Source organism: Lontra canadensis, unplaced genomic scaffold, assembly GCF_010015895.1.
Source record: "Lontra canadensis isolate GAN:19392208 unplaced genomic scaffold, GSC_riverotter_1.0 scaffold31, whole genome shotgun sequence".
Classification (NCBI taxonomy): domain Eukaryota; kingdom Metazoa; phylum Chordata; class Mammalia; order Carnivora; family Mustelidae; genus Lontra; species Lontra canadensis.
The window spans coordinates 10,774,686-10,792,880 of record NW_022631025.1 but is presented as its reverse complement, the minus strand read 5'-3'; the positions used below and the strand labels follow the sequence as shown (position 1 = coordinate 10,792,880).

At 46.3% G+C, this 18,195-nt stretch overlaps 1 protein-coding gene across 2 annotated transcripts in view; it reads right to left on the bottom strand.

The window, feature by feature from the left end:
• MAMDC2 (MAM domain containing 2) overlaps nucleotides 1-18,195 on the bottom strand; it is a 142,482-nt gene that overhangs the window by 48,836 nt on the left and 75,451 nt on the right. For both annotated transcript variants that reach the window (XM_032866592.1, XM_032866591.1), the window contains exons 6-9: nucleotides 14,074-14,330; nucleotides 10,185-10,278; nucleotides 3,874-4,017; nucleotides 683-948 (exon numbers count right to left, since the gene is read on the bottom strand). In XM_032866592.1, coding sequence (XP_032722483.1) covers nucleotides 683-948; nucleotides 3,874-4,017; nucleotides 10,185-10,278; nucleotides 14,074-14,330 — 761 coding nt within the window. The remainder of the gene's footprint in view (nucleotides 1-682; nucleotides 949-3,873; nucleotides 4,018-10,184; nucleotides 10,279-14,073; nucleotides 14,331-18,195) is intronic.

The following is an 18,195-nucleotide window of genomic DNA, read 5'->3' as shown; positions in this document are numbered from 1 at the left end:
TTTATTACTTCTGTAAACCTTCCTTAAGTTTAGGATTTGTTAAAGTTGGGAGATTATAGTTTTCTTTTATATTCCCTTTGCAGTCAAGATCTCTTTGTCCTCTTATTATTGTCAAAATCAGCAGCTGATGGTACCTTAACTTACATAAACTCTCCCATCTGGGTTGGCTTTCATCTTTTACGGACGCTTCTCTCTTGTTAACAAAGGCTGCTGACCTTAAGGCCTCAAAGTAAAACCAGGCTCACTGACTTCATCCTTTTAAAGTCATTTAGTATTATAAATTATAGTAAAGTAATTAGTATTCCTACGTGTGTGGGGGCTCGCGCGTGTGTCTTTGTGACTGTGGCAGATGGAGAGGGAGAGAGATAATTGGGGCTTCAAATAAAAGTTTAGCTGTTGAACTTGGACTGTTCATGCATTCCCTGTCTTTGGTCTGTTCTCAGGGAATCTAAGACATAAACAAGCAAACACTCTAGGTGGCCATGATTCCGAGACACAGAAAACTGAAAACAACTTGTAGATAATATAATTTGTGCATGGCTCGGCTAGAGTGCAGCGGTGGGGCTGTCAGAAGAAAAATAAACACATCTCCAGTTGAAAATAATTAAACAGATATTCACTAACCCAGCCCAGAAACCGAAGATGAACAAAGGGTCAAAGTGTTGCCCTGGGTCTACTATACCTTGGTAGGCATGGGCTTCTTGAAGGTGATTTCAGCTTGCATCCAAACACCCCTTGGAGACTCCAGCACAGACCAAATTTTCTCTTGAACTACGTGATTCTCTTCAAAGATATAAACTGCCAGGGTGTCACTCATTTTTAAAAACCCGTAGATGGCATAATAAAAACGTAGACAATACTGCAAGTTTCCTGGCAGGGAGGGGCCGTAGAGCCTTCCAATGTAGCCAGGCTGAGATGTAAACTTTGTGTTGGCCAGCAAGTAGTACCCTGCAAACAGGACAAAACATTGAGGCTATCAGCAATGACAAACTTAAATCATCTAGCCCAGAGGGTCAAGTGCGAATATTTGCTTAAACGTAGTGGGATTTGCCAACAGAGACTATTCCCATAGGCTTTAAATGATAGAATGCATTTTGTACTTACTATCTGTGGCTTAAGTGACAGATTACATCATGTGGCTCTATTACGGATAAAACTTCTTCAGTTCTAAGTAAACTTCACAAACCAGTATAGATTCCCATCTGCATATGCTCAGATGCCAGCCTTCGGTTAGGATTTGTGCTTCTCATGAAACAAAAGGGATGACATCATCTTGGTCCTCCAGCTGCCTGCGTCAGTCAAGTACTTAGTACTGGGTCCTAACGTACGTTAGGGCCAGACCGGTTTTTCCTTCTTATCTCTGCTTCGAACAGCAGAGATAGAGAGATCACAGGCTGGTCTAGAAGTCCTTGGAATTTTGATTATTTCACATAAGTATTGTTAGGGACTGAATTGCGTGGTTCCCCCAGATCTATTTTGTTTCAGTCTGTCATTTACAAGAAAAGATCTCTCAAGTACCCTTTCTGTGCAAGAAAAGGATCCAAGGAAGAATAATTATTTCTTTTAAATAACAAAAAAGAAACATAAGGTCAAGGACCTCCCCTCCCACCTGCTCCTCCACCACCCTCACAGTAAATGTAAAACAGACCCACATAGCCTAGAAAACCTGGGTAGAAAGGAAGAAAATAATACCTACTTTGCTTTTTTGCCTTTTCCTGCTCCTCCCCCATCAATTTTCCTTTGATCGCCTCAGTCTTGGTGTGTAGTTTGGTTTTACCCAGTGATTTAATTCATCTGGCAAAAGGTTCTCGGGTTATTTCACGTGATTGGTGACATGGACTGAGTCGTGTCCACCCCCATCCCCAAATCCACTGGTTGAGACCCTAATTCCCCATGTAAATGTATTTGGAGATTGGGTCTTTAAGGAGGTATTTAAATGAGGTTATACAGGTGGGGCCTTAATCCTATAGAACCTATAGGTCCTCGAGGAGGAAGAGACCAGAGCCCCCTCTCTTTCTCCACTGGTACACACAGAGTGAAGGCCAGGAGGACCCAGTGAGAAGGTGTCATCTCTCCACAAGGCAGAAAGAGAGGTTTCCCCAGAAACCAACCCTGACAGCATCTCGATCTTGGGCTTCCAGCCTCCAGAACTGTGAAAATTCCATTTCTGCTTTTCAGGTCACCCTGGCCACCTGAGCAGACTAATATAGGTGGCTATACACAGTCAGAACAACATTTTTGAAACCTGAATTTAATTCTACTCTTCTTTTACTTAAAACCTTTTGATGGTTGGGGCGCCTGGGTGGCTCAGTAGGTTAAGCCTCTGCCTTCAGCTTGGGTCATGATCCCGGGGTCCTGGGATCGAGCCCCGTGTTGGGCTCTCTGCTCCATGGGGAGCCTGCTTCCTCCCTCTCTGCCTACTTGTGATCTCTCTCTCTCTCTCTCTGTCTCTCTGTGTCAAATAAATAAATAAAATCTTAAAAAAAAAAAAAAACTTTTGATGGTTTCTCATTTCCTTTATAAAAAAAAATCCCAAATGCTGACTCTGGTCTGCCACACACCACAGCATTCTCAAAGCCTAGTCTTCATTTCTTCCATGGCATGTGCCACAATGGATAATTATAAGTTTATTTGTGTATATATTTGTCTAACATCTCTTTTGCCCATTGAAATGATTGTTAGCCAGTGGGGAAGGACCTGATTGATTAGTCTGGCCAATCACTAGAGGTTTTTGTAGTGCCTGTATTTCTACAAGTTAAGCCGCCTCTAAGAAAAGAATTTATGATTACAAGTAGAAAACTGTGAGGGCCCCTTTCAAGGCCCTTCCCAGGGCCTGTGCAAGTAAGATGCTCTGAAATGTAAGTTTCCTCAGTGTATGGTAAGCACACCCCAGAGCCCAGTGTAAAAATAGCCATTGAATAAAGTAACTTAGACACTACCCCTTGAAAACAAGCTTTTGTACTAGTCTCTACATGAATGGGCTTCACAGGGGATGCCATCAAAGTGATTAGGTAGGTAATTCTTTTTTTTTTTTTTTAAGATTTTATTTATTTGACACAGAGAGAGAAATCACAAGTAGGCAGAGAGGCAGGCAGAGAGAGAGAGAGGGGAGGAAGCAGGCTACCTGCAGAGCAGAGAGCCTGATGCGGGGCTTGATCCCAGGGCCCTGGGATCATGACCTGAGCCGAAGGCAGAGGCTTTAACCCACGGAGCCCCCCAAGCGCCCCGAGGTAGGTAATTCTTATACAGGGGAGCTCAAACTTATTTCTTACAGTTCCTAGTAGACATAACCATCAAGTTCCCCCCCATATCTTCCAATAGATTTTATAGCCTCACAAAATATTTTTCATTGAGTACAATACACATAACATAAAATTTACCATTTTAACCACTTTAATGTGTACAGTTTAGTGGCATTTAGTACATTCACAGTGCTGGGCAACTACCACCACTATCCAGCTCCAAAATATTTTCATCACCCCAAAATGAAACTCTATATCCATTAAACAGTAACTGCCCAGCCCCTGGCCACCAAGAAGGCTTTCTGTCTCTATGGATTCCCTTTTCTGGATGTTTCCTGTAATTGGACTCTACTAGCTTTTCAAAGGCACTTCTCTATCTAAAGGGAAAAGCAAGATAATTTCCAAAGCTTTGGCTGTTTAAAGAACTGGCAGGCAGTCATGCTAGCACAGCAAATTAAATGCCATTTTTTTTTTAAGTGGCAAAACACAAAATTACCCATTGTTTTTACTTCTTTACAGTTGCCTTTTTTTTTAAGTGGCCATCTTGAGAGATGTGGAGTAAGAATGGCAGACGGAGCATGAACACTACCCCCAGCCTCAGTGTCCCCACAGGCACAGACTCCTGATTTACCGTTGCCTGATGTGTGATCTCCGGCCCGATACATGTTTGGTTTTACTTTCACCCGGGTCCAGCCTGAACCTTCTTTATCTTGATAAAAGTTGCAGAAATCTTCCTCGAAATTGCAGCTGGCTTCCACAGAACTGAAAGGAAGCTCTGAACAAAGGAGAAGCAAAGTTAAAGAGCCAGACCCTAGGGTCTCAAAGGACTACTTCAACTGGTTGACAAATACGTACACATTTGTGCCAGGGAGACTGAACACATAAAACACAACAATATATCTCTACCCTGATGGTATGCTGGCAGGTTAGCATCAAACTAACATCTCATCATGACAGGCAGATTGCTCTTTTCCTCCCTTAAGGGATGGAGGGAAGGAGCCCTGTTCATACTCTATAAAAAATAAAGAAGTACCAGACTTCAAAAGAAATTTCTTTTCAAAATGTAAAGACAGGGAGCAATTATTCACATACTTCTTTACAACTCAAAACTCATTCATAGAAAATTAAAAGAAAGAAAATGGTAAAGATTTTAAGGAATTCTTAATTTTTTTCTCAGACAGGTATTTTAGAAATAATATTTTCCAGAAATAATTTTCCTTTGTTGACTGATCTCTGTGTCACCGGCACAGCCACTGTCTATTTATAATTGACATTAGCAGTACAGCTGAACTGCTTGAAGAAAATCACTGCTCAGTATCAACCATGCTGTTCAAAAAGTCACACCAATTTCATCACCCATACTGCTATTATTTTGGCTTTTGCTGAGTTCTGGTATCATTTACCCTGGTCTATAAATACCACCTCATTCCAGATTGCTTGGAGGGAATGGAACATAAAAGATTTCTGCTCTTTTGAGAATAACTTGGTATAGCAACAAGTGATTGTAAATCTCACTGTTCAGACTGTCTGAGTCCAGAGGGGATGTGACAGCCACAGTTTGGGACACATTCGATGTAGCCAACTGTGATCTGTTCTACATGCTGACATACTCTGGTCTAAGCTTTTAGGGCCAGAGAAAGAGGACACTGTTTTGAATAACTGGAAAATCACCTCTAGAGAAACATTTGAGTTCTGGGAGCAGTGACCTGATGAAACAGGGGGCTGTTTATGGACAAAAAGTCACTATACTCTCAATTCCTCAATTTCCAAAGGAAGAGAACAGTGATGTGGGCTGAGGAAATGGCCCAGATTAAAGGGGATGAAAGAGGCATGACAACCAAATGCTGTAAAGCACCTGAGATTGAATCTTGGTCCAAGAAAACAAAGAGCTATAAAAGAGAGCCCTGGGACAACTGGTGAAATCAGCACGTGGGCCGTGCGTTAGTTGATAATATTGTATCAGTACCAAATTTCCTGAACTTTATAATTACCTGATAGCACATGGAAAATGTGCTTGGTTTTAGAAAATACACACTGAAGTATTTAGGGGCAAAGGGGCGTAATGTCTACATCTTGCTCTTATGTGGTCTATAAGGCAACGGTGGCAAAATGGTAACAATTTTTAGATCTGGGTGAAGAGTCTTTTTTTTTTAAGATTTTATTTATTTATTTGACAGACAGAGATCATAAGTAGGCAGAGAGGCAGACAGAGAGAGAGGGGGAAGCAGGCTCCCTGCTAAGCAGAGAGCCCGATGCGGGGCTCGATCCCAGGACCCTGAGATCATGACCTGAGCTGAAGGCAGAGGCTTAACCCACTGAGCCACCCAGGCGCCCCAGGTCTATAAGGATTCCTGAGAGTATTCTTGCAAGTTTTGTCTGAGTTTAAAATGATACAAAACTAAGTTTTAAAAACACTAAACTAAAAGAAGAGACCAACACCACATTAAAAAAAGAAGAAGAATAGGAACAAAAGGTTCCAATATAATTGGATCCTTATCACATCTTGGGTGACATGGCCTTGCAAGGGTGCAAAGCGAGCACCCTGACTGACGAAGCAGAGAGGAGAAAAGTAAATGAAGACCATTCTCAGTGCTCTGATGCTGGTGGGTTCACCCACACACTGCTGTTTGCCCACACACTCTCTGGGAGCACCAGGGAGTATCTTTAAGCCATGAAGATAAGGTCTTTGAAAACTAAGTATGATGTCATACAGACAAGGCTCCTTTGACACCAGCCTTTGACACCCCCCCCAAGATTTGCAACCAGGGGGACACCCCATATTGGTCTGCACTCTTAGCTACCCCTCTGCTACCTGGTAATGAAAAAGTAGATGAAAAGCCACAATCTACAGATGGCTATCTGGCTCCCAAGAGCCATGCACAAAGAGAATAGCAGGTCAGTGAAATCACTCATCAGGGATAAAACCCAACGAATACACCCCTGGGCAGTCACAAGAGAACCGTAACTCATTTATGAGGCATCCAGGAGAGGCAAGAGGTGGTATTAAAACTTAAAAGGAAGCACGGCTCAGTTCTCTCCATGGTGACAAACAGAGTCATGTGGAAAAGATGTTTCTGAGAATGTGATTATAGTCTTTTGCTAAATACCTAAATACCTTCGAAGTGGATTTGTCTGGGGTCCTGAGAAGGTCTGATAAAAAAGAAAATCTCAAAAGCATCGCTGAGAGCCTCAATCTTTTTCAACCAGAGTGCTGCTTCTGCTATGAGACAGTGTCTAATTCCTGAATCTGGGCCAGAGGGCCTGTTTGTGACCCAAAATGAGCTCACCAGAGATCGGGGGTGGACGGAAAGCCTTTGCTTAAGGCTTGTTTCGGAGCGGCCATGACAGTCGAACATTAACGACCTGGTCAAAGCGCAGGGAGGACTCAGAGGCAGCTGGAAGCACCTGAGCATCAGTTGGTCAGAAAAAAAGTGGGGGGGGGAGGGTGTAGAAGAAAGGCCCTTTGAGCAAGAAGGTACCATCACAATGTAAGGTATAGGTAACTACTTCCTTTCTGACATTTGAACTTTTTAGAAATGAGAGGCTTTGAAGATACTTTAATCAGGTGGAGGGCCCTGCCTTTGAGAAGTCTCTGGCAGCATTTTTCATCCTGAAGTTCATGGAGATGGACTCAGCGTCTGCCCGAGAGATCTAAATGCCCATCAGCAGCCTTTTCCGTCCCCAGCCCCTGCCGTGCTCGAGAGAGCCGGGTACGGCGTGCTCCACAGGCTGCTAAACTGGCACGGGGGCTGATGTAGCATGAGCCAGCCCGAAAGCAGGCTGAGACACTCAAAGCTGGCTTGGAGACAGAGTGAGGGGGACCAGGCGCCAGACTGAGCAATCTTGCGGAGCAGGGGCCGGGCTGCTGACCAGGCAGTGGAGACACTTGAGGTCTGAGCTAAGGCAATGATAGCTGTAACCAAGGCAACAACTACAGCCAGGTTTCCCACCAGACATCAAATGGGCAGTGTGTTGTTAGCGAATGGGCATAGCTGGGATTTAGGCCCAGGCAGATGTCCTTAGAGGAGTATATGCATGAGTGTCAGGACCCTCCCAGTGCCTGGCCTGGGAGTGTGCTGGACCCAGGCCCTGAGAGGAGATTGGGCCTGCAGATGGCAAAGCAGTGGGAGCTCTCAGTTTGGGGCTGGGCATTAAGACGGGATCTCTACAAGTGTATGGAATCACCTGCCAGCCATTCAAGGGTTCACAGCCTAAAAGGAGAGCTTATTCCTACGATCTAGGCACTGGGCCAAACATGGTGGTGGACAGAGAGGTCGTGGGTGCAAGAGCCTTGGAAAGGCAAGTGCCCTAACTCAAGTAGGGGGAGTGGGGAGGTCTGTCCTCTGGCAGCGTCCTGAGGGAGTACTGGGGGGTGACACGACACCGCTGTTTAACACCTGTGACTCGAGGGTGGGTCCCAGGTCAGGGAGCCTGGCTTAACTCTAAGCCCGACCAGATGGTGGGAACGAGATGCTTCATATGTTGAAATAATTCCTGTCTCAGCCTACTTGGGGAGATGAGGGAAGAAAATGCTAGATCCAGCTGGGAAAAGCAGAGACAAGAAGTCTGGAGCTACCCAAGATAAGGGAAAAAATGTTGGCACCTGTTATGAAACAGAAAGACAAAAACTATTTGTGAAATGTGAGCTGAAGTATGAAAAATGGAGGCCTCAGTGTCTAAGACTCGGAATTTGGTCCACGGCTGCTGAAGGAAAGGCATCAAGCAGGCTCCCGCTCGCCATTTACCAAGGCGGTTCCCTTTGCTCGTTCTCTTCAGCTTCGATCTGACTCTCTGGTCCCCAGGGAAGGGACGGGCGTATTTTGAAAGTTAAGTAAATAACATGAAGCCTCATGGCCAGGCATTTTCTGGGTGCCATACTCTGCTAAGGCCTTCACGGACATTAACTCATCATCTTCCCAACTGGATGGAACAGAGTCTTCTAACCTCTCGACCCACAGATGCGGAAATAGAATCTCAGAAAGGTTAATTAACACGCCCAAGGTCACACATTTTGTAAGTGGCAGAGTAGGGATGTGAATCCAGAGTCCTGACTCAGGAACATAACGCTAGGATCACACCATTAAACCATTTGAAGGCCAAGATGCCAGTTTGGGAAGTTCTAAAGACCTTCATGGAGCCTTGGCTAACGTGGATTGGTGGTCCCTGCAGAGGAAGGGTCTGTTTGTGGGCCGAATTTTGCAGATGGAGGGGCCATCAGCCCTTTTAATAAATAGTCCTTACTTGGCTGGAATCTTTCTTTTCTCTTCACTAGTCAGTGGGAAAGCGCTCACACAGATTCTATCTTTTTAAAAGGAAGAGTGTTTCCAAACATTACTTGTAAGATGGTTCAGTAGACACTGTGACCTCCCATCTGCTTCGTCACCCCACCCTCTGTCCCCTGCGGATACTGAAAAAACACCTCTTCTCCTGTATGTATAACTTGGAAATAGAAAAGTTCAATGTAAATGCCTGGTGACGAAGAGGAGAAACTCCAAAAATAATGATGAAGAGGTTGTGAAATGACTATTGACATCACTGAAATATTAGCTGATAAGATTAGGGAACAGTCCAATGTAGAGAAACAAAACAACGTTGGTTCCTGTGTTCTGTCCAATTTAGAGACTCTTTTTTAATCTTGGGATTACAGTTTGGGTTAAATCATTTTAATGAAAATATGTAAATATGCATAGTCTGGTTCTGTTCAATAGCTTTTTTTTCTTTTTTAAAATTAGAATTAGTAAAAAAATAATATTTAGTTTTAGCACATTACAGTGTTTCTAATTTGGGGGTAACACTTAGCTCAAGTAGAAAATACTACTTTTCTCGGTCCCCTTGCTTGTAGAATATATCTTAAGCCATATAAAATTAGACACCAACTCTATCTTAAGTGAAAGTCAGACTTCAAAGGCCAGGTTCAAAAATTTACTTCCCATGCTCTGAAGATCAGAATGAGGGCTCATTAATAAGATTGGGACAACCACCATTTCCCTGGGGGCTTTCAAAAAAAAATTCACTAAAAGGTAAGGTCAATTGCATTTATGTAGGTTATCATGAATATAGTGTTATTTTTCTTATTCTAGAACATTTGTCAACTTCTCGTTTTTTTTAAAGATTTTATTTATTTATTTGAGAGAGAGAGAGATAGTGAAAAAGAGCATGAGCAGAGGTGGGGACAGGGAAAAGCAGACGCCCCGCTGAGCAGGGAGCCTGACGTGGGGCTTGATCCCAGGACCCTGAGATCAGGACCTGAGCTGAAGGCAGAGGCTTAACCGACTGAACCCCCCAGATGCCCCTAGAACATTTTTTAATGTACTTTGAATTTATTTGCTTACTTATTTTCCCAGAAAGTAAGAATTTCCTCTCTTTTCCAAACACCAAGTTTATGGAAATTACAAAATTGGCCACAATAAAAGAATTTGAGGATTTACTTAGAAAGAGAAATTAAATTAAGTCCATGATATAAATATCATAAACATGTCATAGAGATGATGTATACCAAATATTAACATCTTTAAACACGGAGATATTTACAGGTCTTGGGTACCTAAAATTAGAAAGAGTCTTTATCATTCTATTCAGTGGAGTTTGAGAGTTTTTTCCACCTACTCAGCCAACTGTGTATGGATCTAAGATATGCTTTAAAGAGAAAGACAGGGAGGGAATGTCTTCATATTCTTTAATTTTCATTACCTAGTAGGCAGGGACGGTGAAAGCTCCCCATGACAACTGGCCTGTGCTGTCAGAAAAATTAAATTCACTCTGTGAGGGGGAAAAAAGAGTAACGTAGCAGAAAAATGACTATTCCATTAAATAATGTTTTTAAAGGAGGAGATAACAGGAGAGGCGAGAAAATTAGAAGGAATTAAATCAAGTCCTGACCCCAGGCACCTACCGAGAAAGGAAAATTCCGTATGGGATCCAGAAGAGAAAGAGAATGCTTACCTGTCCGATTCTGGCAGGGAACAGGAGAGAAAGAAATGTCATCTAGAGCAACATATCCTCCTTTAGGACCATTGAAAGCAACTTCAAAAATAACCTGCCAGGGAAGATGACGGATTGTTACAGGTTTACATATTTTCTGTCAGGCTTCAGAGCCCTTAACTAGGATCTACAGATTTTTAAAAAAGATTTATTTATTTATTTGAGAGAGAGAGAGAGAGAGAGACAGGCAGAGGGAGAGAGAGAATCCCCAGCAGACTCCACGCTGAGCGTGGGGCCTGACACAGGGTTTGAACTCGTGACTCTGAGAACATGACCTAAGCCGAAACCAAGAGTCAGACCCTCAGTGGACTGAGTCATCCAGGGGCCTCTCTTAATTATGACTTAAAATGATGTGGCCTTCAAGCCAGGTGATGGCAAGTTGTAAGTACCTGTTAGGAATCACGTTCCTAAATCTAGGGCAGCTCCTGATTTGATCTACAGTTTCTTTAAGGGGGAGGGACTAGTAAGCCCTAAGTTGTGTTTTATTGGTGGATTCCCCCTCGCTTGAGTGTATGTCCCTCTCTGACAGAACCACAGACTCGACAGTTTGAGTGATGACCTTCGATTGGAGGAATAAGAGGCCCCTTGCCGAAAGCAGGCCAGGCTCTCCCACTGCCCTTCCCAGAGAACTAAGCCCCGGCAGGGTTCTTTCCCTTTTTGACATATGAAATTCTCTGTGCGGGTCTAGCCAGAGATGCAGAATCAAAGAGGATGAACTGTCTGCTCAGGCGAAATCGGGCCCTAAATCTGAGGTACGGATGTCAGTGTTCCAGCACACCCAGGCACATCCAAATGGTCGGAAAGAATGTGAGGTTGTTAAGGGGTTCAACCCTTCTGTGTTTTTCCCTTCGGGGCCACCAGCTCTACTCTGAGGTCAATGGACTCCCTTCTGCCTGAGCCCATGGGGATGGGGAGGGGCGCACACGGTACTGCACACAGTGGGGAGCACGGTGGGAAAACCAGCCCGGAGGGTAGCCCACCGGTGAGTCAACACAAGAGGCAGTGTTGGCGGGGGCTGAAACTCAGGCCAGGCAGGTGACCTATATGCATGACCGGAGCTTGGTGGGACACAGCAGGACAGGGTGCAGAGGGTCCTGAAATGGGGAGCCAAGCCTGGTCTATAGGGGCACCTCCTACTCAGCTTCCTCCATTTCGGAGTTCAGGCCCAAAGTGTCTGGACCTACCAAATCATCGAGAGGACTTGGATCTCTAGTTTTTTATTGGAAATCTTTGGCTTTTTCAGTGTTGGTGATTTCTTCAAACACTAAAGCCAACATGGAAAAACAAGGAACAAACAGCTCACCACTGCGGCAGCCAGGCAAACGGCAGTGGGCGAGATCTGACCTTGAGGATCCTAGTTCTCAAAGCTCTTCTAAAGAGGCAGACAGATCAGGGTTCAAGTCCCATTTCTGTCACTAGTTAGGTGACCTTGACTACATTGCTAAGAGGGACCTACCTGCCTGTACATCTTTACAATATACACAAAATATCAGAGAGTCTTTTTTGAGCTAAACTAAGATTTTTGACTTCAAACTAGATGACAAATGCTTTGCCTTTGTTATTTATAAAACAGGCATAATAACCCCTACCTTGTCGGACTACTGAGATTAAATGGGATGAGGTATAGAACATCCCTAGCATGTAGTCAGGTGCATCCTGAGTTCTGTATCAAATTCATGCAGATTTCTCCAGGTCAACCCCCCTTCAACCCATATTCAGGCTTGAGCCTACTTAGCCACTAATTAGCTCAAGCAGGTTCCTTCCCTCCTCAAGGTCTTAGTGTCTCCGGTTTTGAAAGAAAGAGTGTGGACGAGATGGTCCAGCGCAGCTTAACACTGGTCCCGCAGACACTGGCAAAATCTAAGAGGAGCCCCGGAAGTTTGTTGCTGGCAAAAGTGAGGGGGTAGGCTGGGAACAAAGGGGACAGATGTGGACCAGCGAGAAGGGGCAATGGATTCCACAAACATAGCCCAGGGCCGTGGCATTTCCTCTTCAGGGCGCTCGCTGATCAAGTGCAGGACAGGGTTTGATCTGACTGAGAAGGTGGAGTGAGACTGCTTCCCATCAGGATGTGGAAGTCACAGCACACGTGGCAGCGTCTTCCCTTTTGTTTGGAAAATGGGGTCTCAAATGTTTGTTTTCCTTTTCAGAATTCACTGGAGGATATGGTGACATTAAATTCCCTGGGCTCTGCAGGGTGAGTTCCTTTGGCGGGATTTCCAGTAGCAGCATCGTGCATCAGATCGCAGGGGCAAAAGCAGACCCATGGGACCCGAAAGGATACACACTGAGGGGGGATAGTGTCCAGAATTGTGACTTTTTCAGGCACAGATATAAAAGAAAATTCAGCAAAGTCTCACTCATACAAATGCTGCCCAGGTAGTTCATGGCCGGATGGAAGGAGTTTGCAAAGAGACTGTCTTGTCAACTGTGTGTGTGACTCCTTTGACTTTAATAGAAGGGAAAATTTCTGAAACAGTATGTGCATTTCTTTTCCTCCTTATAACCCAAACTCAGAAAATTTTCCACTGGGCTGCAAGAGCAAACCAAGGCCTCGTCAGACTTGGGGCGAGGAAAGAATGCACGTCCTGCAAAAGTCATGGTGCTCTCTGTGGAGCTGTGGGGTGGGGGGGGCAGGGAGTCTGAAGGGGGTACGGGGAGTGGCAGGCCTGTCTTCAGTACACAGGACAGGTCACAGACCAATCCGACCCCAACGCTCTGGGAGGCTCCACATCAGGAGAAGAATCCACCTCTTCTGCACTTTAAAGGGAACTCGGGGACATATTACAAAAGGCACAAAGCATGAAGTGGGGGATATTGACAAACCTGGGGTACCTAAAACCCTATGTATAGCCCCAAATCTGCAACCACAATTTGCACCGATTCTAAGGGTCCTCTGGGGTCCTCCGACAGAGCTGGGCCTCTGCCTTCAGCTCCAGGTCAGATCTGAGTCCAGGACTTTCCTAAGTGCCGGGCACTCCCCAGCTGTGTGACCTAGATAAGAAGTATCAAACTGCTTGGGCTCTCCTTCTTCTCCTTCCTTATCTGCAACGTGGGGATAATTTTATGTACTTTGGATTGTTGTAAGTACTGGAATGCACACGTAAATAGAGATCTGTATCACTATACATGCTTGGAAAACAGGCCCTCAGAGATGAACACCAAAATGTTAGTGTTCTCATCCTTGCAGGTTCAGCTTGGGTGCTTTGAGTCTGTTCTACTTCCCTGAACTTTCTAATCCTTCAGCACTGGAGATATATCAGTCACATAACTATAAAAAGCTTTAAAACTAAAGCACACATCCTTGTTTCTAACTGGGGCCACAATCACAAATCTTTCCAATTTTTAGGACATTATTTATACTGTAAAGGTGGAAAGAAGGAGGTAAGTTTTTCTTTTTCCCATCTTCTTCTTCTTCTCCTTCTTCTTCTCTCTTTTTCTCTAGAAAAGACTCTTCCCTCGAGTAAGGGAAAGCTTCAGCCCTGCTCTCAGGATTGGGAGTTCAAGAGTGGGTTTCATCTCTGTGGAAGTCACCAGGACCACAGGGCGAGGCCGAGAGGGGATGTGTGCCCAAGAAAGGTCATTGATGGACTGGGTTTTCCCTATTTGTCCTCAGGGAAAATAGTCTGGTTAGAAAGCAGGAAAACTAAGGGGAAAGAGAGGAAGAGGGCAACACAGAGGGGGCCTAGGAAGAGGAAGGAAGGATGAGGAAGGACGCACAACAGAGAAGAACGGAGGAGTGTGGCCCAGCATCTCCTGATCGGCGGGCGAGCCTGCGGGCGGCATCCCCGCCCAGTGCACAGCGGTCTGGCCACGGCCCTCCTGCCTCCACACCTGCCTTCACACCTACCTCCATGGGGTACGGCGCGCTGAACTCCACCTCAGCCAGGTTCCAGGTAGCACTCTCCGGCTGGTCCATCTTCCAGAGTTCCTCGTAAAGGCCGGCCCCGTCCCGAGTATAGAGGGAGAAGCTATTGTCATTCCCCTGCTGGAGCTGGTAATAAAAGGACAGGCAGCCGGACATGGGGGCCGTGGTCATCGGGGAGATGAGCTGCGCCACCTCCTGGAAGTGCTTGACGTACACTGAGTCCACGTACATGTAGTGGCCTGAAAATCACAAGGACACAACACACAGCGTGAGACAGGCTGGTGTTGGGGGGGGGGTGGTGGTTTGCAGGTGACAAAGCTTGATGCTGGGACTGACTTCAACATAATCTAGAGGGAGGCGTGGCCAGGACCTGGAGGAGTTATGGCCGCAAGACGTTTGGCCAGGGGTGGACGGGGACGGGTCTTGTGGCTGGAAGGGGAGCGCCAGGAGTTCAAGGTGCTCTGCTAAGTCCAAGCCAAGAACCGTCCTCTTTCCTCATCTCACTTGTAGATGAAGTAAAACACACATACACAAAAGCAGACACGTCAGCTGCAAAGTGCTGGGATTTTCACAAGCTGAACGCAGCTCTGGAAAGAAACTGGACATGACTCCAGGAGGCTCCCCCTTCTCCCAAGCCTTCTATGAGTTACAAGATTTCTAAGAACATACCAAGCATACCGTCTGTTCCTACAGGGGCACAGAGGGACCTACTTGCCTATATATCTTTACAATATACACAAATGTCAGCGAGTCTTTTTTGAGCGAAACTAAGATTTATGACTTCAAACTAGATGACAAGCTTTGCCTCTTTAACAGAACATGTAGCCAGGGTTGGGATTCAGGAGGTCAGACTTGGGACACCACACTTGGCAAGGCCTTGGTTGGCTCTGGGCCCGGAGGCCGACCTCTGTTAGAAGCATTTTGGTGAAAGAGAGGAACCAGGAGGCAGAATGAGAATTGGCATTGGATTTGGCATTGAAGAGACCTGGGGTCGAGTACTGCTGGGACCTCAAGCAAGTTACCGAGTATCTCCAGGCTTGAGTATCCTGATCTCGACAGGGAGAACCAAATGCTTCCCTCCTAGGGCGAGTTCGAGCATTACATGGGGTTACACATGTGATGGGCTTAGTGTGGACTTGGCACATTATAACTGCCTAACGCAATTACAACAAATGAAAGGAATGTCATTAATGATTCTGGTACCAGACCTTCCCCATTGTCTACTTTGTGTAAAGGCTCGTTGTCATTACCGGCAATTGAAGCTGCAGGGACAGACGGGGGCTATGCCTAGTAGCTTCGATAGAATGACCTTCCTATTGTTAAGTGTGGAATAATTACAGCCCAATGTCTCTGTTTTGTTGCACGGTGCCTGACCAATAACAGGGCCTTGTATCCTTAGCACATTAGCAGTCAGGGTCCTAGGAACAGTTTATACCTGCAGAGACCTCACTTCAACGTGGCAGAGGGGAGAGGTGGCTCGAGCAAGGCTCGCTTTCTCCTGGGGGCAAACTGTTCGATCCCCTGAACCATCTCCCTTGTTTAACCACGATTTCTCTTAGCCTCTTGCCAACCATGAACACATAGAGATCACAAACTCAGATGACGGGAGGGACCAGCCTGATCAAGTATATCACCGAGGCAAACTGGGTGCTGGGAGAAAATCGAGGGATCCCTTTGTTGCCAACGTTTGAAATCATATTTCATCAGCACTGAGAAACAGCAACGAAGATTCTTGGAAACATCGGAAAATCTGGTCGCGCTTAGCCCATGTTCTCGAGCAGCCGCCACCAGCGGGTGGCCCAGGGTGGCAGCCCCTGCGTGGGCTGGCTTCTCTAGCCCAGGACTAAGTGCACCCCTCCCTCTGCTCCCACCTGTTGCCCTGACATCCAGCCTGGCAAGTCAGGCTTTTCCCACTGAAGCTCAAAATCTAAATTTTCAGAGCAAATCTATCCATTAAAAATGAATGTGCTAGGGTTGCTATAATGGAGTACCACAAGCTGGATGGCTTCAACACCAGAAATTGATTTTTCCCCCCAGCTCAGGAGGCTAGAAGTCCCAGGCCAAGACGTCGGCAGGATTGGCTCCTCCCGAGGGCCGTGAAGGAGCATCTGCTCCAGGGCCCTCTCCGAGCGTCCGGTGGCTAGCTGGCAATCTGTGGCCTTCCTTGGCTAATAGATCTCCGCACTCACAATGTTCCTTCTCTGTACAGGTCTCTCTGTATGTCTAAATCTGCCCCCCCCCCGCTTTGCTTTTATAAAAGACACCAGTCATATTGGATTAGGAAAGGACGTCGGTATGACCTCATCTTAACTAATTACATCTGCAACAACCCTACTGCCAAATAAGGTCACATTCTGAAGGACGGGGCAGGGGTGGGGGCGGTTAGGACTTCAACATATGGTTTGGAGGAAATACAATTCGACCCATAACACCCACCACCGCAATTTTTTAAACTCTGTATATGCCAGATAAGCGTATCTGCAGGCTGGAGACAGCTGATGGGCTCCCAACTTTGCTGACTCTGGGAAGGGATTTCAAAGCACGAGTCCGAATGTCAGACTGACCAGAATCAGAGAAACTCTGAACTGGAAGGAAGGCCATGCCTCCCGCTCCTAATGACAGCACTGCAGCGGGGGGCGGGGGGAGCAGCCAGCCCACCCCCCCGAATACTTTACTAATAGAGAACACATGCCAGCCTCTGCAACACACCTTTGCTCACTGCGAGCTCTTGGGTCAAAGGCGGAGAGGAAGTGTTGAATATTCTTCAGCTCTTCTTCCAATGAGATGAATCCTTTTCGAACATATACTGGGGGTGGGGGGTGGAGGGGTCTGGGTGGAGGAGAGACCTAATATTTTATTTCCTTGATTCTTCATTGTGGGGGCCACGGAGGTGCCTCTGATACCCTCCGGCGAACTTGCTGCAAGGACCATAGCTGACTGACAGCCTCCAGCTGCCTCGCCTTTGGGCCCACATCGGCATTTGTGCCAAGGCCAAGTACACTGGGCTGCTCAAGTACAGCTGGTGACTAGGCAGAGCAGGAGCTCCAGATCGGAGCCATTCCGCCTGACAGGTGTTGTCTAACAGCTCCCCATCAGCCTGGCCTTTCCCCCCTCCAGGCATGAGCCTTCTATCCTGTGCTGGAGGCCCCCCCCAGCCACGGCCACGTTATGACTTTTGTGGGCCCTAGGCCCTTTGGCCGCTGTGGGTCCATGCCTCCTCAAAAAATATTAAACATTCTGTTTTATGACTGCATTGGTATAAAGATGAACATAATTGAGGCTGGACTGATTATTTTGTTATTAGCACATTCATTTTTTCCTTCTGATTTTAGAATAAATAAAAACGTTCTCATGGATCCTAAAAATGTCATGGTGCCAAGGCACTGTGGTTACTATGCCTAATGGATATGTTGACCTGGGTCCCAGTGATTCCGCTCTGTCCTCCTCATCCTTCGCGGCCGATAAATCTCCTCACCTAATCCACGCTTACGGTCTTCTACTTGGAGGCCCCAAAGTGACACGACCATGAAGAGGGAACTCACTCCACCGAGGGTGGGGGGCACCTCTAAGCCCTCTGGGAGACTCTCGGTGAATCCGTAAGACTTCGCAATCTACCTGGAGCCGTTCCTTCTGCCTGCGGAGTGCATGCTAACTGGGCTTACAGAAACGTCTCACCCCCTGTCCCATCAGGAACCCATCTTCCTCACAGCTGACAGAGAGCAGACAGTCTTCTTTAAAGAGCAGTTACTCACCTGCTGTGCGGGTGATATTTTAATCCCTGAATTTGCTGTTAAAGTGCTTCATTAAAACTCACGCACCAGACACTCAGCCAAGGAAGCCACGGTCACATTGCTGATCCCAAAACCACCCAGCGAACACAATGTGACGTGCCCACAGTGAGTCAGAGAGGCTGCCGGTGCTGACACCAAGTCTCCTCGGGAACCACTAGACCAGACCACACTCTGTTGCCCTCCCTGCACCCCATCATTCAGTTGTTGCCCAAGCTCAGTGCTATTTACGGACAATCTGAGTAAGACTGTTTCTCACTGGGAGACAAAAGGTAGCGGGCACATCCCTGCTGAAGGGGTGGGGATGACTCAGAAA